General features: G+C 36.4%; 1 protein-coding gene across 9 annotated transcripts in view; it reads left to right on the forward strand.

Moving 5' to 3' along the window:
- The window catches only part of SDK1 (sidekick cell adhesion molecule 1), a 424,191-nt gene that overhangs the window by 126,418 nt on the left and 271,776 nt on the right, over window positions 1–25,997 (forward strand). For all 9 annotated transcript variants that reach the window (XM_087732480.1, XM_087732484.1, XM_087732481.1 and 6 more), the window contains 2 exons: window positions 5,681–5,787; window positions 9,917–10,064. In XM_087732480.1, coding sequence (XP_087588606.1) covers window positions 5,681–5,787; window positions 9,917–10,064 — 255 coding nt within the window. The remainder of the gene's footprint in view (window positions 1–5,680; window positions 5,788–9,916; window positions 10,065–25,997) is intronic.

The raw sequence follows: 25,997 nt of genomic DNA on the forward strand, positions 1-25,997 counted from the left end.
AATAGCCTTCTCTAAGTGTAATTGCAAAAAACCCCCAACCAGCCCCCCCCCCCCCCCCCCCCAAATCCTCAATACCTCAAAACAGCTTTGTAGATACTGATACATCGACAATGCTTTTTATCATGAAAGAAGACTGGGTTTTGTAAACAAGTAAGATCTCTATGAGAGAATCTCCTTTGCTAAAAATGATATTTCACACTTCAAAACAAGAATCCTAACATAGAATTTTTACGTACCAAGAATGGTTTTTGCTGGAGATGTAACCTTACATGCACTTGTAATAAATAGCAAGTATATTCCTTAGCTGAATGTTACATATGATGTGCTACTCATCCTTGAACAAAGCTAAGTCGGGTGGGACTATTCTTTTCAGTAAGATCTAGAAGAATGTGTTCTGTCTTAAACTGCGTATGAAATTTTCTGTTTCACTTCTGAGAATGTGAAAATTAATCTTATAGTTTAACAAACTGTTCTTCTGTGATTATGCACTTTGCTCCCAGGACCTCACTGACTCCCTCCCCGTTCTGCAAGATATCCCATCAAGCAAGAGAAAAACCATACTGTAGCTAATCAGAGCTACATTTTTGCTGATGGGCAGCAGATGGCTGGCCAAATATCAAAGTGTAAAACAGCCAAGTTTTGTCTGCTTTTCTTTAATGGGAGCATTGACTGGGTCTCCCCTATGCAACTGGCAATTTCTGTGGCTGTATAGAAATTAAATATTTATGCAGCTTATTTGTTGCTTTCAAATTTTGTTGAAATTACCTAGTGAATTCAGAAGTTATAAGGGGTGGGTATGTGACCAATGGAGCCCTTGTATAACACTTGTATCTTTAGCAAACCAAGCTGAATATGCACTTTTGTAATTACATTGCTTAGGGTAGGGAAAAGTTGTGCTCCATCACTATAGACAGAAATTACAGTATAGACTAGTATAAAAATGCAGATAATGATATAAAGTTCTATATTGTTACACAAGGTAGTCCTTTTCTCAAAGATTTTCAAAATTGTAACCTAACATTAGTTCTATTTTCGGTATTATTTACATTTACAGAGCAATAGGGAAAAAAGTCCCTTAAATAACGTTTTAAAACTTTTTTGGGTCATTTAGCACGTCAAGTATTTAGCAACTATGTTTCCAACCAAACTTACAGCTCTATGTGAACTTTCCTAGAAATTAAAGACTTTTGATTTAGACGAGACCACTTAGTCCAGAGTAATTGCATCTATTAATGGTTGCTGTTTTCAAGCCTTGAGATACACTGATACCTCAAAATGAGCCATACACACATATAGAAGAGATTTGTGAATACTTCCTAGAAAATAAAAACATCTCTAATAGCACAATTAATCACAGAAGGTTTGAGCGTCACTTTGTGTAAACGCCACTTGTTTTGATCAACAACAGCAGAGTCTGTTGTAGTTTCTTGGTAGAAGGAGCTGACAGCAGCTCTTAACTGCATAAGATGCTGAGAAAGGAAGGCAAAGAAATGGTGTGGGAGGACAAAACACATGAACATGAAATCAACAAAAAGCAAAGGTTAGAACTCAAGCTTTGTAGATGTGCTAGTCACTGAGAGGCTTACATTTCATGATACTAGGAGACACCTGAATAAGAATGTGTGACATTTTGAAACTAAGATCAGAATGCCATGGTATTTCTTATTTAAGTGCACATCCTAATACAAAACTATAATTTTACTGTGTATTGCAGTATAAGTTAGAATCAGTGTACTGGAACACCTTTCCCAAGCTGTACGTATACACACCTGTATGCAGTACCTTGTTTCTTATCATTGGGCTTAATTTAGTCTAGTGAATGTCAGGTCATGACAGAAACTATATTTATTAATTTTGCATTTTTCATATTGTTCTTGATTCTATTTCTAATTAAAACATCTGCTGCAGAGGTGATTAAGAAGATAGGAAACTACTGGTTTATAATAATAAAATAACATTGATAGAAAATATTAAGTCAGAAGTTGCAGCCCTACTATTACGACTACACCACAGTCAGATATAAGCCAAACAGGATTTTGATTCTGTAGATGCAAAGCTTTAAGCTTCCAGAAAGGATTATATGGCACAGGTGCGTTAGGATGAATGAAAGCAAGGAAAAGATATGCTTAGACATAAAAATTCCAGTTGCAAAATTTAAACTTTGACCCCATAATAGCTTGCTCTGCAGTTCTCTTGGGTAAATACTCTGTTTAAATGCATGAATCTTTCCTGTGTAAGTGACTTCTACTGCAATTTGAATCATCAATCAAAGTTTTTTGGTAATTGATATTACTTAGCGTGTCTCAGTTAAAGTAATGTCTATATTGTAACAGGCTGAAAATATTCAAAGCTTATTATAACACACCAAGTGAGTAAAGAACTAATTGGAGTCTTTGCATTTTGACATTGGTGACCCTGAATGAACAGCTTTTCCTTGTATAATGATGCTGATTATGTGCACAGCCTGGCTTTTATAGTGACTGTGCATACACTAGTTGGTATTAAGAATTTATAAAACAACCTCATAAATTCTTTGTGATCTGAGATACATGGAATGAAAACAAATCAATATCGCTGACTGCAGTAGCAATTTTGGTTATGTCTATAAGTTAAGAGTCTTTAAAGTTCAGGCAGTGACTTTTTTCTTTTTTTCTTTTTCTTTTGTTTTCTTTTGAATTAAGTTCTGGACCAGGTGTATCTTCCATATTTGCTTTTGGGGCCTGAAGATATTAATTTATTTGAATTTAAGAAACGAAGGTTATGTCTAAGCAGCAGTACACTTTCCTCCCAAACTACTTAAAAGTGTCTGATTATTATATTCGTGTTTTTAACATTGGACATGTTTTAATTTTATTCTGTATAAAAAAAGTCAGATCAGTTGATGCCTAAGTCCCTTGTTAAAAAGTTTGAATATATAATAAGTTATTTGACTATCTAATAAAATACATTTGGTTTTAATTCTGTCTTCACAAGTATGGCTATTAAAAACCTGTAACCTATAGGTTCACTTTTAACTCTTGGAGCATTTAAAATTAAAATGAGGATGTAAATTTGAAATTAGGAATGAAACGTAAGCATTAGCTAGCATTTCTCCTTAGGTGTTTGATACTACTTCATCCTTAAACTCTGACTCGTTGCAATCCTGGTGATGGAGCTGATGTTATGCTCTGGAAGACTTCCTTGAAGCTTTCTTTTCTGCTTGTCGCTTTACATCTTTCTACAGAAACTTTCTAGCAGCCAGTTTCTTTCTGGCTGTACCACTCAAAACAGAGAAACTCACTGGTCTGACTTTCTAAAGTACTTACACAGAACCCCAGAAACCTTAAGTAGCCTCCTGGCATCTATACAAGGGGAAGATCTTCTATCTTAAAAGCTAGAGTGCAAGCAAAATTAAAGCAAAATTATGTCTGTAAAAAATTGTATTAACCATTGATATAAATTCGTTCCATGGAAGAAAGTCTTATTTTGAATTTCAAAAGCACTATTTGTATCCCTTCTTGCATATCAGAAAATAAGTAGAATGGTGAAAGCATAGCATAAAAAGAAGTATTTTGACTGTTAGGTCAATCAAAAAGTATATTAAAAAAAATAATCAGACATATGAGTACATAAAGACTGTTTAAAATTGTAAACACAGAATTAGAAATTCCATTGATATCTATTTATCTCTTGTCCAGGTTTGTAATTTTCAAGTTAGTCTCAAATAATGTAAACATATGTTGTATCTTTTTTTTTTAACTTTTGTTATTTAATTCTTCTAATTTTGCTTGCCTTACCTGCACATTGTTATCCAGTAGGTCCAATGAGAGGCCAACTGCTCAGTAGGTTTGGCCTGTCTTGGAATTTCCAAGGTAGATGGGATTTTCCCTGTAAACTTTTAAAAGATTTTCTTTTCTTCAGGGAACATATTAAGAATGTTTCCTACTGAAACATTAATAAGTCAGGAAAGAAAACCAAAGTAAGACACTTCTGATCTAATTGATTTGTTTTGTCCTAGTGGCAGAAAAAGTAACTCTGCATTACTGCCTTAGTACAGATGAATACCAAAGAAAGAAGCCTTTAATTTTGGCTCTATTTAATAGACAAGCAGAGGAATAAATGTTAGCCAAGTACGATACTAAATCTTTATGGGAGGAAGAAAGCTTGTTAAGCTATGAACTGTAAAAATGAATTGTCAATATTTATTTGTTTGAATCTTTTTTTTTTTTTTTTTTTTTTTTTTAATTTCATTTTGCAACAGTCATCTCCCTGGTAGGGAAGGAAATCATTCTGTAAGGAATTAGGGAAGCCTTATGCCCTATTGATTTCTATCCTATGCCTTGTATTTTCACCTATTTTCTCACTCTATTTCCTGTGGCATACTCATTGAGCAAGAAGCAACATGGCTAATTCAGAGTTATATACTCACTGGCCAGCAAGTATTTGTCTGCTGATTGTTGGTTTTAACTCCCAAACAGAGCGCTGTTTTGAGTCTTCCTTATCTTCCCAGTACAAATTGTCATAATCCCTGGAGAAAATTTGCCAGTTGCTCCAAAGGAGGTCAGGAGGAGTCAGCTTAGACACGCAGGCAGACAGACAGCACAATTGCCTACAACTCTTACACTTAGGAAGCCAGAGTCTCCTAGGAATCACAGTAGATTGCTAAAATTTGTCCATGGTGTTGGGCTGTGGTTTAATTCACTGTATTTGGTTGTCTGACCTATTTGCTATACTGTATTTGATTGTAATTATAATGCAGTGATTATAGTCTTAATTTATCACTTAAACTAGATTTCTTCTACCTCCTTTGTTTTTATGCTGTCTGATCCTCTTCAGATATTAAGCTCTGTATGTGGGTGTGTGTAGTATGTGTGAGTATGAGAAGAGATGCTTTCTTTTCGTGGAATTAAATTTTGAAGATTAAAATTCAGCAGTTTTAGTTTTCCTTATCTTTTCATAAAGACTTTCATTAATCCTACCGTAATATCTCCAGAAGGTGACCGGGGGAATATGCGCTTTGATTAATGTTTGTTTAATGCAACATTATCTATATTATTCATGTGTTTTATTCACATTAAAACTGTGCCTATCAGCTCATTTTCATGTTGAGTAATCAGATATAGTTGAAGGAGGAAGGTGAGCATTAGTGGACTAAGTGACTTTTTAAGTATAGTGAAGGACAGAACAAATACAATATACGGTGCACTGTGTCTTTTCCAGTATTCTTCTGAGTTACAGTGGTCACACAGTGTAGTGAACTTCTTTTTTTCATTGGAGAGCTTTGATATTTCTTGCAAGTCTTCCTAATGCCTGCATTTAGATTGTAGTCTTCTTGTGCTACCTCTGAACAAAATACCGGGTGTCTTTCCCTTATGACTGAGGGTAGATAAAACTAAGGAAAACATTTAAGTCTGCATTTCAAGAGAATTTGTGGAGACCTAATTAGTATTTATCAAATGTCAATCTTAAGATTGAAAAGATATTTTATGTGTTTCAAGTATTTTTTTTCTTCTATATAGTACAGACAATATTGTAGCCAAAGACCAGAGATTATATGAGAATGCTGTTTGTAAGAAAAAAATACAACAAGTATTTGAGTCAATGTGTAAAATATTAGAGAAGAAATAAGAAATGCCACATAAAGTAGCATTGATCTGCCTTTAGGAAGAAGTGCGCTATAATTCTGTATTTTGTCTTATAGGTACGTCATCCCAGCTTTGCAGAGGTCTGATGCTGGCTTTTATCAGTGTGTCGTACGAAACAGGATGGGGGCATTGCTGCAAAGAAGATCTGAAGTTCAAGTGGCATGTATGTTTAAATGGAAGTTATTCTGTGATTCATTAGCTAACCGATTCGTTTTGTGGGTAAAAAAACAACATACCACTAATATTTCCTAGTCTGAAAAGTTATTAGATATCATATTAAATAAATTTTAAAATTACTGCTTCACAAGTAGTTTCACACTTGCTCTAGTTATCTTCTGGGAAACAGTTCGAAGCAGTGCAACATTAAATCTTTAGAGCAAGCTTTGAGCAGTTCAAAGCCATCAAACTGAGATCCTTTGGACATAGCTGTAGCATGAGAAAACTATTATACCTTTCTCTGAATACGCAGGGATTAAGAAAGGCTATATAGCACAAAATAAACAATCAATCAAAACAAAACAAAACAAAAAAGCCCACAGAACAGCAGAAGCTTTCTGAAAGAAAACCATGCAGTGGAGATAGCTCTATGAAGATTTCAGATCATAATTCTTGGGATAGAAAATAAGCAGTTGTTTCACAGTGAAAACCTTGCTAACCAAACTTTAAAAGTCTGTTCTCAACACCTTTCTGAACCAAAGCCTCCAGTGTTTGTGCCTTTTTAGTTTGTACTATGCAGAATTTTTCAGATATCTAACTTCCATTTGGAAATGTTAAACTGATTTTCTCAGGAGTTAGTGCTAGTTAACATGACCTAAGAAATGGTCTCATACTCTAATTTTCTTTTTTTTCAGTTAACATATAGAAAATATAATCCAAATAACTTGTTTGGAAATAATCATAAAATTAGGCCTTATTCTTTTTTCAGAGTAAGAACATAAAAACAAAATTTAAAAAGACAGATTTGTATACTGCGTATAAGCAATTTGATACATTGATCAAATTTCTCTTCCTCAGGGTCAATAACTGGAAATTCAGTAGTAGTAAATGTCACTTTGATAAGTGGAATTTAGATAAATTGAATTATTTATTAGAAACCCAATTCCAAGGAAGTGATTCAAGTTAATCACTATGCCATGAGGGAAATTACATGGAATTTCCTGTGTTTTTAAAATAAAACCAGATGCAAATGATACTATGGTAAGTTTTAGTATCATGTTCAACAGTTTACTGTATTACAGTAAATTATGTTACTATATCTGTAATGTCAGTAATATCAGTAATTTGATGTTTGATCTCTCAGTGGTATTGTTTCAGAGATGCTGGGAGCTAATGTAAAAATCTACTGCTGCTAAAATGGGGTTTTCCTTCCATGCCTTCTACCAGCCTTATGCCCCTGATGTATACTCCTCCTAGTGATCTTGTGCTCATTCTGATGCGTGTCAGACCCTTGCAAGTACTTTTCTGACTATTCTTTTTCTGTTTTAGTGAATTGTATCAGGTCACAGAGGATCTAGTGAAAGCTGGTGTGAGTGAGCATAGCTATGAGTGGGATGAGGGACCTCCAACAAGGCTAGAGGGAGAAGATGGAGCAGGGGAAGGTGAGGGTGAGATGCTTCTCGTTCTGCAGCAGTGAGCCATTAGATTAGGCTAGATGCCTCTGGAGTTGCATCTACAGGTGTGGTTTCAGGGGACAAAGGCTTTGGTAGCAGTACCAGAGAAACATGTACCTATTTTCTCCTCTGTCCCACTAATCATTCCTGCTCTTGTATTGCAATGTAGCACACTGTCCCTTTAGGCTCAGCAGGAAAACTCGTTTGTACAGCTGTGGACTAGGAAACTTCTCCAAAATTTAAAAAAAGCAACAATTATTTTGCAGGGTTTGTCAAAATAGTTCTTTCTGCCCCCACCCCCGCCTCTGATTCCCTATGCAGCTGTACAGGCAGTTGTACCAGCATAGTGGAGGGAGCAGTTCTTGAGGAAGTACTTGTGGGAAAAATAGTGAGAAAGAGGCACAGGAATACTTTACCTTGATACTGGTGCTAAAGAATTTTGTCTCCTGAAAAGACAGCTTTATTCCCCTCTGAATGAGGGAAAGATTTGCAGTGAAGTGTTTTGTTTCTCCAGGCGTTTTTGGGTGTTCCTTTGGTTGTTCTTGAGAGAGAAAGAAGTGTAATTGTTTAATTTTCTTCGGTTTTAATTTTTTCCCCCATTTAATTTGTAGTTCTGCATTGCTGAACAAGGCTAAAAAGCTCTCTGTTAAGACTTCTCTGTCTGAATTAAGCAGTCTATTTATTTATTTATTTATTTTCACTGATAAAGGTATTAAGACAAAGCAAAGCAGATCTTGGGAGACCTTTGGTCTTGAACGTATAGTGACCAGTATGGCTTCTATAGTGAAAATTGTCAGTCAGACTTGCACTTTATTCCCACAGATTAAAGTGTTCTACAACTTTTAAATGTCTTCTTTCTCTTCTACCCAGGGTAGCTACTGATACCATGTGATTGTTTTCTGTATTTTAACGTTTTCGATCTAAATTAATTGACTTAAGCTGTGTGGACATAATGAAGTATCTGATATTTTACCATATTTTACTTTTTGGTTATTCTTGAAAACATATCAGAAAGCAACATTCCAAGAGATTACTAAAGTGATCTTATCCAGTCATCAAGAGCTATGGGGAACCTATGTTAGATGTTTAACTCAGTAGGGTTCACAGGAAATGAACTATTTTTGCCACTGAAGAAAGGATGCTTCCCGATACACTTAAACTTAAGATCTCCAGTGAAGAAATGAAAGGCACAATTATAACGTGCACTGAGAAAGATCTGAGGTATTTTCCATGTCCTAGATCTCTGAAGTAGCAGAGAACTTGTTAAATAATTTAAAAAATGTTCTCAACGCATGCTAACATATTACTTAACTGAATGAGAACAGGTACGTGTGAGAAAACTGCTGAGTAAATCTTAATTACAGAATGGGCTTAAAAACTCTTGGATTGTGAAGACTAAAATAATCATATGACAGTGAAGTTAATTAGATCCACCTACGCGGTTTGAAACTTCTTTTCAAGTAGGTGATCTGATTACAGTTGTAAGAACTATGGAGCAACAGAGGAAGTACAATGCTGATTATGTCTGAATAAATAACTTGAAAATCACAAAGATGATTAAAGCTTCTTTAAAATACCATGTGTTTTTAATTTCTGCTCTTGTTCTGTCTCTTCTCATATCCTGCCATCCACAGACCTGATAGTAGTCTTCTATGTTTCAATGTCCTTTGCATCCCTCTCTGCAGCAGAGAACCCTGTGGATCTTTAAAAAAAAAAAAAAAAAAAAAAAAAAAAGGGAATTCAGTGGCAGAAACCAGAATAGTTCTGTGTGTGTGTGTCAGTTTCTTGGTTTAAAGCAAATTAAAATGCATAGAAGTTCTTTGAAGGGTGAATAAGTAGGAGCCTACAGCCCTGTTTATTTTGATGTATAGGAATGTGATACAAAAGGCAAAAGAAAAACAAGAAGAAAATGTTCACTGAATTTTTACAAGGACTCCATAAATACATGAACTTGTCTGTGAAATAAAACCTTCAGAGACAGAGGTTCTGCAACTGTAGTTTTCTTCCATTAAAATTTTTGTTAAAAGCTGCTCTTTAATACTATTGATGCCTTTGTAGATGTCAGAGATCTAGATGCACTATTTGCATCGTAGTATAGTGGCAGAAGAACTAACAGGTACCAACATGACTATAGCCTTGCTATTTTGATATCCATTTAGGTACAACGGCTTACTTGCATAGACCTGACTAGACATTGGTTTGACTACAAGTGATACAGCTGCTCATCTATTTGTGTAGCTATGGATAAAAGGATAAAAAAAAAAATGGGTGACCAAAAAATGGATAAAATTATATACACAATTTGCATTGCACAGGAATTTCTTTTGTATTGTGCAAGGATTTATTTAAAAAAAAACAACAACAAAACAACAAAACAAGCCTCCATTAAAATGTCACTTTCAGTTAAAAACATTCAGTTATTGCAAAAGAACAGTGAGGCCATCCAGTACTGCTGACTGATGCACTTCTTGTGTGCACTAGCAGCACTTGATTTGCCTTATGCCTTATGTTCATCCAAGTCTATATTAATCAAAACTGTCTCATGCTCTGTAGTGTCATATTGACTAATTATAGCAATGCCAATGACTATTGTAAACCATAGTTATTTCTCTGTCCATGGAAAAGAAATGGGGAGAGAGACAAGAACTTCCAGGACTCTTAGTATGATTTTTTTCTTTGCAGATATGGGAAATTTCCTGGACACAAACCAGAAAAAAACAGTCACTCAAGGACAAGCTGCAGTTCTAAACTTCCTACACATACTCAGCTACCCAAGACCACAAGTGACATGGTTTAGAGATGGGCACAAGATTATACCGAGCAGCAGAATGTAAGTCAATGTAAAGCTCAAAATACCCCCACCCTAAAATATGATTAATTACATTTGATAACGCAACTTACATTTTAAGTACAGTAATTAAGGTTTAAAGAGAATAAAGTAGCCTTGTTCATACTAAGCTTGAGATAAATGACTATTTTAAGACCATCTCTGGACTTCCTAAGCAGTTTGACAAAAAAATTCATGTGATTTTAATGGTCCTGGTGCAGCATAAGGGAGTAGATACGCAGATTGTCTGCACTTCCTTCACGCTATTCATTTTCATGATATATTTTGGAAAAGTAAATGCTCGTCTCAATTACGTTTACTTGAGTGGACTAACTTAATGAATACTGATAGTTTTCTTTTTTAATATACGAGTCTGATTTTTTTTACATGGAGTTACGCTTAATACTGTTTTCCTCATAATAAAATTCTAAATATTGCTTATTTCTTCCTTATCTTTTTAGCCTACAATGACAGTTTTATTTCTTTTTGACTAATGAGCAGCTCACCCACTAATGGCACAGTACTTGCACTTTGATTAGTTATTATCTCAAGGTGTGCTCATTTGTGCTTTCCTGAAACAGTTATGAAGCCATCCTGTGTTTTTACCTGCACAGTTTTATTTAGAGACTGAAGGGGTTAGCTGTAACATTAGAAAATGTAGACAAAATCTTTTTTTACTTGCCTAATTTATTAGGAAACTGTTGAAATGCCAAGAATGTTGGTGGTTATTTTTATCCATGTATTACATTTTCATGTGTTCAAAGGGATAGATGTGCTAGCAACTGATGGTAATGGGATATTACTAAATTCCAGAAGGGGTGGCGAGTCTTTACAGTTTATATTAGAAAAGGAAAACTCTTCTTGGATTTTAATTTTATTAATTCATACTGTATATTTTACTGCTGCTTATGTGAATTTTTTAAACGTGAAAGCTAGTATTACAGGCTCTTTGAAACTGCTAAAATTAGTATTGCAGGGATGTGAAGCAACTATGTAATAATTTATGAATAATTTAATAGTAATTTGATGGGAAACAAGCTGGAAGATGAAACAATGGGTTTCTGGGCAATGTCTTGAAGAGAGCTAAGTGACAAATCCTGAGTTATTAACCATTAAGCATCTACTTCCTCCACTCCTGCCACATTACAAATTTTCTTTTGTCAATGCTGAGAATACACAAATCAAAAATTTGCAGATGGTGAAAAAGCCTTGTTATCCAGGTACTAGACAGTTTCTTGGGAACTATTACTGGGAAACAGAACAGAGTGACCTAGGCAACAAGCATGCAATGTCTGAAAATGAGATTTGTATGAGTTCTCTTACAGTTTGGGAAAATTGCAAGTAGAGATATGTGTGTCGTGTACTCATTAATATAAAATTCTAGTTTTCATATGCTATGCTTTACTCTCACTCCGACCCTGTTGGAGTTGTTAGGGTAAAATCTTGTAATTCGTAGCACTGCGGTAATGCTTACAAATGGGAAAACTGTAAAACTCTGTTCTATAGTAGGGGTCAAATATACCTCAAGGTTTCCACATATATTTTATTTCCCTTGTCAGAAATTTTGTCTGAAAGGAATTTGAGGACATTTGTCTGGCCTGTGTAGGAATTTCTGAATACTTTTGCAGTAGAAGTACATGTGCTGAAAGCATGAACCTCCTTGGAAGTTTGATATATGTCATGTAGTAACCCTGATACGTTCAGAAAGTGACAGATTTATGGTACACATACCAATCATCAGTGCACTCCATGTGCAGTAGGTCCCCTGCTTCCTCAAAGTACTGGAAAAACCATATAGCATCCACTCACATATTGCTCTCTGTGAAATTCTGGAAGTAAATATGGCAGCCCTAAAAATACAGGAAACCTGAGACATGAAGAGGATGCATATAAAACTGTGAGAAATGTAAAAATATCTTACGGGAACTCTGTTTCTTCTCTGTGGAGGAAGTTGTGCATTTAACATCGTGTTTTCTGTACACAAAGAGATGTATCAATTTAGCTGATCAGTTTAGCAGGTGATCCAGTTAGATTGATGCATCCTGCTAAACTGATCAGTTAAATTGATACAACCACCTTGTATGGATGCTCTTTAAACTGACTAAAAGTACCTTATATTGCTAAATCATTATAAAGCTTTTTTAATCCTCTTAAACAAGCTTACAATGATTTCGCCAAATCAATCAGCTAGTCTGTCAGCTATAATAATGATTTCTAAGAGTGACATCGCTGCAGTGTATGCAGACTGAGGAAATAAGCAGTGCTAAAAATGAGGACAGTAGTGGTAGTTATGGTACGCAATAATTTCTCATCAGTGCCCGTTGAATACAGACAAATTTGTCATCACCCAATATTTTATCTGTAGCAACTTCTAAGAAAACAGTTCATTTAAATAGTTGGTCATGTTGACTCTTACTCACGCAAAAGCCTTAATGTGCATGTACTTAACACTGCACCATTTTTATGCCATAATAATGATCCTAACGCTTATTTACGCAGGGCTACTGTCACCGCTAGAATGAATTCATTTCACTGATGTGGAAACAGAGAGTGTGCTGACTTGTCCTTATATGAGAAATATGAAAGATCAAAAGTAAGCAGTAGTTCTGAGAAAAAAATAATTCTTAAGATGTTTCAAGGAATGTCATTTAATTGGCTCTGCAGTAGGGTTTACCTAGCAGGTTTAAGGTAGTAGATGCTGATGTCTTTCACTGTTTACTGGTGACATTTATGAGGCGGGGTTCTGCCAGGTATTTAGCATTCCAAAAGTAGTGTATTTCTAGGAAGCCAAGATAGCAGAATTCTGGTATCACTATATGTGTATTATTTTAAAGATATTTTACAATATGTCAAATAAGACTCTCATTTGTTCTTTGTGTTTTCTAATAATTATTTATACACGTTAACACAGTTGCCAGTTCTAACAGATCACAGAATCATAGAATAGTTTGGGTTGGGAGGGACCTTTAAAGGTCATCTGGTCCAACCCCTCTGCAAGGAGCAGGGACATCTTCAAACTAGATCAGGTTGCTCAGAGCCCCATCCAACCTGACCTTGAATGTTTCCAGGGATGGGACATCTACGACCTCTCTGGGCAACCTCTTCCAGTGTTTCACCACCCTCATTGTAAAAAATTTTGTCCTTGTATCTGGTCTAAATCTGCCCTCTTTTAGTTTAAAACCATTACCCGTTGTCCTATTGCAACAGGCCCTGCTAAAAAGTTTGTCCTCATCTTTCTAATAAGCCCCCTTTAAGTACTGAAAGGCTGCAGTAAGGTCTTCCCGGAGCCTTCTCTTCTCCAGGCTGAACAACCCCAGCTCTCTCAGCCTGTCCTCACAGGAGAGGTGTTCCACCCTCTGATCATTTCTGTGGCCCTCCTCTGGACCCACTCCAACAGGTCCAGGTCTTTCCTGTGCTCATTGCTCCAGAGCTGAATGTGCAGTACTCCAGGTGGGTCTCACTAGAGCAGATATTCCTGAATTCTGATGACCAGGTGTAACAAACCTGTAATTTCCTGTTTCTCTTACTGATCCATAGGCTGAAAAGTGTCAGTTGTTTAGGCTGGGGAGGAAAAAAAAAGATACAGTGGATAGCTTAGGTTTCACCTTTTTTTAGTCCGAATGGTAATCCTACTCTTTGAGTGTGTGTGGCTGTGATATTTGCTGGGAGAAAGTTGCCTTTGAGACATAGGCAATTTTTTTCAAACTGCATATTCTGTTTAATTTAACTGGTAGTGTAACTCATGGTGGAATTTTGCAGCAAATAACTATGTATTAATTCCCATTTTAGTGGTGTTAGTGGCATAATATTTTGTTAAAGCCCTCAGATAAAAACAAGAATAGCATGACAAGTTCCTCCTAAATGAGTGGGTGTGTAAGGTCAACAAATCCCTGTATAATATATGAATGTGAAGCAAACGGCCTGCATATACTCATGGGGTTGTTATAGTTTATGACTTAAGGCAACTAACAAATCTGCAGCAGAGCTAGTGTGACATGATGGTATGTATTTAAAAATTTAAGTCCTAAAATTTTCTCCCCCCCGCTTAGTGCAGTGTGCATGTATATTCATTTTGACTTTTGTGCTTTATCTGTCACCAAAGCCTCCGCTTGATGTTTTAAAGGGGTGTTTCTAGATCATCAGAAGGAAGCCGTGCACATGCTAGAAAAGTATGAAGTGGAGAATCGAGAGAAGAAAAAAAAAAAAAAAACAGCAAGAGAAAATAAGCAAGGACAAGAATTAGGGTTTGGGATGGTTTTTTATTATTAACTTACATGAAAATTTCCCAAGAAGTTTTAGGAAAGACTTCACGTGACACCTAGACAGATTAATGTTTTCTAAATACACGAGTAGACTAATGTGGAATTACAGCTGCACTATTATCCAGCGTCTTGACTGATGGGATGATTTTGCCTGTTTCCCCATAGGTCTTACAGAAAACAATAGCCTCTCTAAAGGTAACTGCATCAAAAGAAATTGCTACTCTGAGATGTCAAGTCTTCAGCTCGCTTTGCCTAGGTGCACTTCATCAGACTTAAAAGCAGAGCGCATTTCACTTTCTTTACACGAGGTATCTACAGTACCTTGGAGAGGCACAAAGGACAGTAGCACCATCAAGGTCTACAATTGCCTTTCAGTTGTTGTATTGAGGAATTAAATTCTTAGTACTCTTAGAGGATTTTTTTTTACCTTTTTCTAAGTGAAAGGCCTTTTCACTGAAAAGGTTCACTCTAGCCATCAATTCATTTATTGTTGGTTTCTTCTTTAAGATGAAAACTTCTGCTATGAAGACATTATTACCATCTTCATTAACTTTCTTACTGTGAAACTATTTTTTTCCTAGTAAGCTGCAGTTAGATGAATATTAACTCATGTCTTTTGTTAGTCGCATTATGGCTGACACAAAACAGGAAAGTCATTTTTGGTATATAAAGGCACTTCTGGGGTGTCCCTTTCAGCTAGGTGGACATTTTGTCACTTAGTTAACTGTTAATGAACCAAAGCATTTTACAAATGCACTTCATTCCACTAGACAGGGAAGACGAAATGCATTGCCTTTAGGCATACATGAGTTTAATATCTAGTTTTTGCAGTAAGAACAATTCATTATGCATTTGAATGTGTGTGGTCATTACTAACTGTTATAGAGACTAAATGTGCTGAGAGATTGTGGAATGAAAATATGTTAGGCACAAGCAACTGTCAAATATGACTTGCTGTGGTTTTGAACACTCATAATACCTTGCAAATAAGCAAAGCTGGTGCAGATTTACTAACCAGTTGTTAAGGTAAAATTTTAAATATATTAATGACAGTATCAAAAAAAAGTAGCTGTAGCTAAATAGGCTTTGAAAGATGACAAATATTAAAGTATCTGCAAAAAAATACATCAGATTTTGGGCTGATATTAGCATTAGATTAGGTTTTGTCTTGATGATAGCAGCTCACTTAATGTGCCATGTATACACTTTTCACTTTAAAACAAACACCACTTGATTTTATATGAGCAGTTCTAGTGACAGCAATGCATTTCTCTGCGAATACTAGCCTGTCATACAACTTACGTTAGTTGCACATAATTACTTTTCACATACACCAGATAATACTTTAATTAAAATTGTGATGATTAGCATTAGTGAACAATAAATTCAGAGACTGTCAACTCTACAGTGTATTAGCTGAGCAATACTTCAAAAAAAAAGAGTTTGCAGATCTCTTAAGTCTGCTAACATTATGGAGTGACACCTCTCAGCAGTAAGAGACGTGACAAAAAACCTATAAGCTGTTTCTGTCTGTCTGTACCTTTTACATGCTCCACATTAATTTTAAAGTCAGTACCTGAAGAAGAAGAATGTTTTGTAGAATTAATTTATTTCCTTAAACTGAAATTCATTAGTACCCTGTTATTAATTTATTTAACCAAACTTCTGCATTGAGCAATTTCAATTTGAAGGAACAGGCAGCACTAGGAATCATCTTACCTAAAATTTTACTGTTATCCCCAAGGCCCATATGCATATGAAAGGCTGTAGGGAAATCTCCCATCATCTCTTCAAGTACTCAGTTTGAGTAGTCCTGGATGCTGTCAGTGGACTGCTTTGAGTATTACTGTCTACTGTGTTCAGTAGAGGAAAACATTAACACCTCAGGGTAAGCAAGTCCCAGGATTATTTTCTAAAGCTGTTTGACTTGTCTAGATTAAACCTCACTGTTTTTCTCTCCGCTCATAATTTGTTTGCCACAGGTTTTAAACATATGTTTCAAAAATTAATATATTCAGACCTCTTAACTTTCAGGGTGAAATCTCATGTGTTGGTTAGATGAAGGGAGAGGAAGACTGAGTCATATTTGGGGACCATGTCTGTGCTGAATGCAGGGTGTGTAGGAGCAACACAGCCCATCATAGGGTAGAAAAGGGATAGCAGAAAAAAACTGCTGGCAAAGAACATGCCTTTTAGCAAGGCTCTTTTGGAAGTGGATTCCTCCCAAGAGAGACACTCCGACTGATGAGATGTGAGGCACATTTTGGGATTTGACCAATATGTTTCATTACAAATTTGGACCACAAACCACAGAAGGGTTTTTTAATATATATATTTTTTATAAGCCAGGGGAAGTTGCTGCCATTATGCTAGCACTGTAAAATCCATATTTTTTGATAGAAAAAGAGTGGATGCTTGGAACTAATATTGTGTTTTAATGGGCCTCAGCTGCTCACAGTATCTTTCAGCACAATCTTCAACAGCTGTAAATTTCAATAAATCTTTAAACATCACTGTCTAAGAGGAAAATCGACTCTTGGATATTGTTTTTTCCTAAGATGATCACAATTAAAGAACAAAATCATTTTATGTTTATTAATCATAGATTTGGAATTTGTGAAGCAAAGGGAATGGAAGTGTCACTAGAAGGAAACCCTTTTGCTCTAAGTATGATTTAGTTATCACAGCTTGCAGTAGATACTGATTTACGAGTTTGTTGCTTTCTGGGGACAAATGTACTTTGAGAGAGAAAATATGGACTACGAAAAAAGTGTTAATAGCATTACTCTCTGAAAGTGAACTTAAACTATTTTTTTAAAAATCATATCCAATTTAGAGGCGGGTAAATATGAAGACTCATTGTCATTGTACTTTGGGGCTCACTTCTTGCATTTGCTGTATTTCCTAATCAGAACTAATTATGATATTAGGGACAAATCACAAATACAATCCTTTAACAACGAATGTGCTTTTGTGGAAAAACATTTTTATGTCCATCTTTGAACTACTCTGTGTACAAATGGAAATACTTTAATATGCAGCCAAGATAAGACTATTTAAAAGTGTTGCAGTCATTCTTAAGAGCAAATATGCAAAACAAAACTATTGCTTCATGCTTAAAAACTGGCAATTGTTCACAAATCCCTAGGAACAATCTATCTTCTATGATCACTCACATATCTCTGTTTTTATGGAAATAGATGCAAAATGCTTGTGACTTATGAAATATAGCAGAAGGTAATGTCTTATGTTTACCAATTAACTTCCATTAATCAAAACTGACTGAAGTAAAATGTATCTGTCAGTACTTCTGGCTGTATGCTACAAAGGATTATTAATTTTATTTCTATGCAGGAATGGACAAATGCCAATTTTCCTCATGATTCTGGTGGATTCTTATACGATACACAAAGGTGTTAAGACATATAAATTTGTAATTTTATAATACAGATCTATGTAGAATAATTGTAAAATCCTATCATTTTGGCAGATTTACTTTCATACTGAAAACTGTTGTGTGATTCAAGAAGAAAAAAAAACCACAGAACTTTGCACTCTGGGGATGTATTGTGGCTTTTGTGGTTGATTTGCATCAAGTCTACTTTGTCAACAGTATTCAGCTTGAATTTAAAGAATTTGGTACATGGAAGCAAATGTGAAGCAGACCTTACATTAATTAGCGCTGCAGAGAAAGGAAGAAGCTGGCAGCCTGCCTATGGCTTATCTCTGATCCTTAGTTGTGAGTGGAATCTTCATCTAACGGATTCCAAATGAATTTAAATAAATTGTAAATGCCCTGTCTGAGGTTTCATGGGTCTATCTGATCTGTATGAGAGGAGTGATTTTTGGCTCTGGTGAAACTTTGTAAAGGTATCTTGCAATTAGAAGTGAGAAAAAACAGTCAAACTCTGCCAATATTCACATGAAATCTATGTCTGCTGCATGTTAGCACTACCTTTTATTTCTTAATATATGCCTGTGGCTATTTTTATATATTATACAAATCTGTTGTTTTACATGTCAGGACCAATTCTAGACATAGACAAACAAGGCATCTGTTTCCTGGGGTGACCACAATCATCACTTGCTTGCTCAGCTTTATTGTCTTTGCTTTTCCCTCTAAACTCCTGTCACTAGAATGAGGAAAGAATAGAACATTCAGCCTACTTTCCATCACAGCAGTGGCAAGGGATACGAAAGGGAAATGCTGGAGGAAGTCTATGCCTCTCCTCCCCTTCCACCTGACTGATATATGCTGTCAGCACAGAAATCAAGAAAACCATACCTGGGTCAAGACAGGTGCATGTGTGAGTCTGTGGATACTGGGAGAGAGATGGATTGTGTTGTTCAACCCTGATGGAGGAAAGAAAAGACAGAGAGAGGAACTTAGAAAATGTCATGACCCATGGAAATAGTCACAAATCCTAGGAGAGGGTGGATGAGGAGGAGTTGGGAAGACTGTAGTTTGCGAGTGGTGGTCTTCAGCTTTCACTCACATGGCAGAGGGAGTGCCAGTGTCCTGAGAGCGTGGCCCATGCTCGTGCCCCCATCTTATTGTGAAATCCCGTAGGAACAAAAGCCAGCCTCCTCAAAAGATCAGAGAAGCCCCCACGCCTGTTCCATGAGCTGCCTCACTCTTCTGTAATTTCTTCCCCCCAAATCTTACTGACCCTTTCAACACAAACTCCCACCACAACTCCCCATATTGCCACTGATCCCGCCCAGACATATGTCCCCTCTGGACCTACCCTCCAGTTACTGCAAAACTGAATGTTGTGAACATTTTGTCTTTGTTTGTAGTGGCTTATTTGCAGGATTGCAACCTAATGGGTAATTGACAAATAAATTCATAGCTCAAAAAGCAGGAGAAGAAATATCTGGCAGTTTCTAGCTTGTATGTTCCTGGCTACTTGAATTCTCAAAATAGAGGTATAAAGGAGACCTTATTTAGGAAAAGCACTTGAAAGCTTTGAAGCTAAGATCTGCACAATAACATTTTATGTATTTTTCTCCAAAACCTCAAAGGCTATTCACTTTTTAAAATAGAGTTTTGCTAGATTTTGCTCAATGTTTTTTCAAGAAACTGCATTTGCTGTTGTCATTCAGCAACCAATACCATTTGCAAGAATTTTAACAACTCTGTTGCTGTCTGCCAGCTGCCATGTGTTCTTTTCCTACTTCCATAATACCTCTTCACTGGAAGAAGTGTGCAATACTTTCATAATAATCACTAGTTCAAATCACTGATTATTTTAAAACATCAAATCTCATTTTTGGCAATCCATCATCTGTTTCCATGGGAACTGAAACCGGCCTTAGCAGCAACAAGAAGCAGAGTTTCTTGGGATACTTACGCATTTCAATGGCTGTTGTTAGACAGCTGCATTTTCTGTTTACCCAACAGATATTGCAGCAACAACCTCATAATACACTTTTAAAATTCTATGTACATTTCATTTTCATTTATTTATATTTTTCTTCATATTTTTCACAACTTAGCAGAAATGTTATGATCAAGGAGAGAGAAAATGTCAATAATCTCCAACATATGCAGTCAATATTGGATGTTTCCATCAAGTGTCCTTGCTATTCTTTTAACTAGGACTGATAAAAGAGAATGGAAAAATGTCCTGCCTTGAGGGGGCAAAAGATAGGTGGACTCTCCCACTTTTAAGGGTGTCAGATATAGTATTGTCCCTTGGTAATCTTATCCCAGAGTGTCTGCTCTTCAAAGTCTTATTTCTTCCATACCTTTTGCCCCAGAACAACCATTTCCCCAAGTCTCTGGCTCATCTTCCTGCTCCAGAGCTTAAATTCTCCTAATTCTTGCAATTTCAGAGTTCCATGAAACTTCTCTGTGTGTAATTCCTGCCCCCCAACTATTCCTGTCATTCACAGCCATGTTCTCAGGCTGTTCCTGGCTTAGACATATCCCCTTCTCCTCCCCTCTCCACTTAGACACCTTGTTCCCTTTCCAGGTACTGTCATTAATATCTCCCATCAAAGCCATTCCCTTATGTCCCCCAGACTTTTTCCTCTTCTTTGCCCAAATCTTCCACCAAAGTTTCCCTGCCCTCTCTGTCACTTTCTTTGCAGGACCCCCTAACTCAGGGCTCCAGTACTTGCTGCTCAACTCCTGTCCAGACATTGCTGCTGCTCCCTGTTCCCTTCCTCTGCTGCTGGCCCCATCTGCTGTTCTCTCGTCAGTGAGTGTGGCCAGATGCACTCATCCTGCTCCCTGGTGCTCCCTGCATAATGAAAGCATTAGCTTTGATTCTGGAAGAGAAGCGGAAATCTGGACAGAGTGTGCACTGTCCATACATCAGAACAGACAGCTGTCTGAGAGGAAGAGGAGGAGGCAAATCTAAGAAAAATGGGGTTTATAAATGATGGTGTTTATATGACTACCATTTACCAAATTAGTAAGTAGTAGTAGTAGTGTGGATTTAAATATGCTGTTTTGCTGTAGATTTGTATAGAGTATTAAGAGTATCAAAGAGAATAATTGGGCAACTAATTGAATGTAGTATTAATATGCATATCTAGCCAGCTTTTTTTCTTTTCTTCCAACTGCTTTAGAATGAAAACCATTATTTTTATAGCTTGTCATTATGTTGGTTCAGAAGCAAGGCAACCATTTAAGACAAATCACGAATCTTGAAAAGCTGTTCTATTACAAGACCTTATACCAACCAACCAACCCTATCATCTTCTCCCATCTTCTAATACTATTTTTGTCATCACAGCTGGAAGTTGGCTTACAAGGAAGTATTTTGGGGCAAAATAGATCATATGTACTAATAAATGTGCTGGAAAAAAACTGAGGATGATTTGTCTTGCTAAATAGGAGGAGAGAGGAAATTGTTAGATGCTCCATCTAGTGCTGAGGTACAAGGGGAGAAATGCTAATTTCCCCAGGCTCTCACATTATCTCTAAAGAGTTTCCACTAACATGAAGCATCTCATAGAACTACTGTAGAAGCTACCAAAAATATTCCCTGGCCCTGTTGGTCAGCTACTCATACACTGGATCTTACTTGGTCAAGTTTAGATAAATTAACCGTCCTTTCTTAAAATGACACTGTTCCTTGATCTGTTGGATGATCCCAAAATAAAAGTACTCCAGTGCTAACTCTGTTGCAGGCCTGGCTAGTCTTCAGATCTTTGTTTGTATCCCTCATCACAAATTCTTTCTGTCCCAAATCTGAAGTGTGTGGAGGTTAGTGGAAGTGTCTTGAAAATTCTCAGTTCTTGCTTCTTTATGTAGTCTGTGCTTTCACAGGAACTGATCTTAGGTCATGTAATTCTCTGTTGCAATATTTCATAGAATCATAGAATCGTTAAGGTTGGAAAAGACCTTTAAGATCATCAGGTCCAACTGTTAACCTAACGCTGCCAAGTCCACCACTAAACCATGTCCCTAAGCACCACGTCTACCCGTCTTTTAAATACCTCCATGGATGGGGACTCAGCCACTTCCCTGGGCAGCCTGTTCCAGTGCCTGACTACCCTTTCGGCGAAGAAGTTTTTGCTAATAACCAACCTAAACTTCCCCTGCCGCAGCTTGAGGCCATTTCGTCTTGTCCTAGGAAAAAAAAAAACAAAACACAAAACCCACAAAACCCACTTTCGAAACTAAATATCTGCCCTTACGTCTTTGTGTCGGCTTGTTTATCAGTAATTTATTCACATTTAGCATAAACAAATCAAGCTATATTTTCAAAGAGATGGATTTGTCTACATACATGCAGGTAATTAGAAACATGCTGCAACGAGAGGGCTGATAAATACCGGGTAAGTGATGGCTAAGGGTGCATAGGAAGAGAGCGTGAGCAGAGAACACTGTGCAACAGCTTTGCAGGGTCCTAGATCTGGTATTAACTGGACCCAACTATGGTTTCAACAGCATTATCCAGAGAGTAAATTAATTTGTTTTTAAGATACCTTTTAGCAGCAGTAGTGAAAATACCTTAAAGAGATGTTGTAAATAGGCCTTTATTGTATGCTGATGATTTAAAAATTCCAGTACAAGAAATAAGCTAATGTGTCACTGATAATTTAATAAAAACAGGGAGTTAGCAAAATCTTCTTGTGTCAGTGAAATAAAGAGAAGTGACGGTTTAATATTTTAATGCCTGATAGCTTCTAATCCATAGCTGTCAGTGTTAATTTCACTAAATAAAAAAGTTTATGGGGCTGAAGGTTCACTAATCAAGATTCATAAAGGCAAAATTTCAGTTGTCATCCTCTTGTCTCTTTGGGAAGCCCCTTTTATTCAGGAAACAATTCCAGAATGGGAAAAAATACCTAGCATGAAATGGAAAAACTAGTGTGTAAAGTATACCCAGCTTTCTCTCATGAAGCCTATAGAAGTAATACTGGATGGGTAAAGAATCTGAACATCATTCCTGATGTTTTTAATTATTTAAGCAAAATTATTTCATCGGTAGGAAAATTTCTGATTGAGGAACACCTTTTACAGTTCTCTCTTTCTCGCTGGGAGATAGTAATGAATTATGGGGTCACTGAGACTGCTGTCATCTACTCTGAAGCCTGCTGCACCCAATGGGATATTCACTTAATCTGTTCTAATACATTCTGTTACTGGTAGGTGTGAATTTTAATCATTTCTATAGTAAAATATGCAAGTTCATCAAATGCGGTGCTTTTTTGTTCTTTTGATAGGTTTGTATTAGGTAGCACAGACAGATTGTTTTACACCAAAAGTAAAGATGACACATTGTATTTGCTGCACTTTGTTTTATACATAACTTGAATAAAACAAAGAGTATATGCATGATGTAAAATGGTCAAACACTATGACGACAGGTCTAAGCTACCCAGCTAGATGCCAGATGATTTGCTAATAGTTTAAATTTCTTAATTCCCTAATACTTCATTTATGCATCTGAAATAACATAATAATAAAACCTTCCTTTGTATAACATCAAAGTACTTTCCAAAGGGTTGCATTTTTTACTCACATGCAGATCTTAAAAAAAAATTGTCCATTGGGTCTTTACTCACATGCAAATGTTGAATATCTTCTTTTATTAAACTGCAAAAGGGATTTATCAGAATTATGAAAAGGACTCTGAACTTGTGCTTTATAAATGCTAATATAAAATCTAGTATTTTAATAAGTTTTTTGAATTTACATTTTTAAATATAGTGCATTGGGTGAGCTTTGAAGGTGCACCCTCTCACTTTGACATTTACTTTCTGTTCCAACAGTTCCCTACTCCTTTAATATAGTCACACTTCAGAAGTTCTTTGTATTTTAATCTTTTAACTATCATAGATTATTTTACTCTGTGCTATGGTAACCACAAAGTGGAGGGGAAGGTACGCAGGGCAGAGGTATGCAGAGGCTGGAGTATGTTCAGGTGGGGAAACAGCAATCTTTAGAGCAGTAAAGTATTGCCTTCTCAACTCATATCGTGACCCACGATAGCAACAAGGTGCTCCTTCGCAGAGTCCTGGGTAAGTGAAGAACCCAGGTCTTCTGAGTCAGTCTCAGTTCTGCAGTGTCAGTGGCATTTTAACTTAAGTGAATGTAGTAAGAAGAATCAGTGGCAGTATAACTAAAGAGAATAAAAATGTAAACCTTTCTGGAATAGCTCAAAATAGAATGAACCAGAAGAGAAGGTTTAGTTGCTTACTAATTTATATCAGAATTGTTCTAAGCCATTTTGGTGTGTGAACAGTTTATGTTATTCTTTCCAGAACTCTATAGTGTTTTACATTAGTTAACGCTTGTTTTTCCTTTCAACCTTCCTTGTTCAGTTGTCATGAGTAGATAAAATACTGCGTTGTGCTTTGCAATTTTGCCTTATCACAATTTAATCAGTCAAAATCATGCCAAACTCTGAATTGACATCAAAATCATGCCAAACTCTGAATTGACATTTGTATGTAATGTATATTTTACCTCAGTCAAAATTCTAATCCATCTCATTATTTTGCATTTTATTCTATGAGAATGGAATTTCCTTAATATCAGCTTATTAGAGTTTTTCAAAGTTCTAATGTAGTACTATGTAGTTCTTCATCCACTCCTTTGTTGATACAACTTAGCAAAATTAATAAGGGTGTAGTATAAGTTCATTTCATTTTTTAATTATTGTGAAAACTTGTGGTATTCTTGGCAGACTTGGGCACTTAATGAGTGCTTGAATCATTTCCATTACTGTACTCCAAGCATGATCCCTGCATAGTGGTTTAATGGAACAGTGCTAAACTGTGTACTACTCTTTAAGCATATGATGAACTTACTACATTTATTTGCATAAATATTTATAGGATCTGATCTCTGTTTCAAGATTTAAAAAGGGTGTTTTAGTTAAGCATTGTTTAATTGAATAAACAGTTTTTGCAAGAAAACCTCATTCGTACATGCAACAGTTCTTTGAAAAAGTTGCTAAGCAGTAGAAAAGCAACACAGCTGAACTTTAAAGGCATTTATGACACAATCACTTGACTGTACTTTTAATGGTACATTATAAGTTTAGAGGGTCTTGTTACATTTTGTCCTGGTTTCAGCTCGGATAGAGTTAATTTTCTTCTTAGTAGCTGGTAGAGTGCTGTGTTTTGGATTTAGGATGAGAATAATGTTGATAACACACTGATGTTTTAGTTCTTGCTGAGCAGAGTTTACACTAGTCAAGGACTTTTCAGCTTCTTGTGTTCTGCGAGGTGCATAAGAAGCTGGGAGGGAGCATAGCCAGGGGGGCTGACCCAGACTGGCCCAAGGGCTATTCCATGCCGTATGACGTCATGCTCAGTATATAAGCCAGGGGAAGAAGAAGGAGGGGGGGGGGGGGGGCATTTGGAGTGATGGCGTTTGTCTTCCCAAGTAACCGTTACGCGTGATGGAGCCCTGCTTTCCTGAGGATGGCTGAACACCTGCCTGCCCATGGGCAGTACTGAATGAATTACTTGCTTTGCTTTGCTTGCGTGCGCAGCTCTTGCTTTACCTATTAAACTGTCTTTATCTCAACCCACGAGTTTTCTCACTTTTACTCTTCTGATTCTCTCCCCCATCCCACCGGGGGGGAGTGAGCGAGCGGCTGTGTGGGGCTTAGTTGCTGGCTGGGGTTAAACCATGACACATTTTTACAAATCTCTCAACTTTCCTTCAAGGTTCCAAGATGAAAATAATTGTGTTACAAATATCAGTTGCTTAAAACTGAAATGAAATTTATACTTTCATAAAATTCAGGCCACTGCTTCTACATTAACTAGTTTTATTTCTGTAATGACTTCTGTGTAGAGTGGTCAAAGATTTGAGAGACTGGAACCATATATCTGTGTTTTCTAGGTAACATTTCTAACTAAATGTTGTAATAAACAAAATATTTTCGTATGCAGAATACTGAGCAGGAGTGAACTGTATCACTTGAAATCTCTAATTTCCTTTATTTATAATGTAGACATCTGCCCATTAGGTAGTGTTGTTAATAGTGAAGATAACACTGGGTGCCTTAAATAAGGACAAAAAATGCCATTACAGATACCTATTTGCGTATACTCGTATAGAATTGTCAACTATAATTGGTCAAATCTGTACAGGATACAGAAACAGAAAAAATCCAGAGAATGACAAGAAAAATGTTCTAATATTTTTAGAATATGGAAAGACAATTGTGCCATGTCTTGTACTTTGTGCATCTGA

The sequence above is a fragment of the Nipponia nippon genome, unplaced genomic scaffold, assembly GCF_047370975.1.
Source record: "Nipponia nippon isolate SJK-2023a ecotype South Korea unplaced genomic scaffold, ASM4737097v1 scaffold_5, whole genome shotgun sequence".
In the NCBI taxonomy this organism is placed as follows: Eukaryota; Metazoa; Chordata; class Aves; order Pelecaniformes; family Threskiornithidae; genus Nipponia; species Nipponia nippon.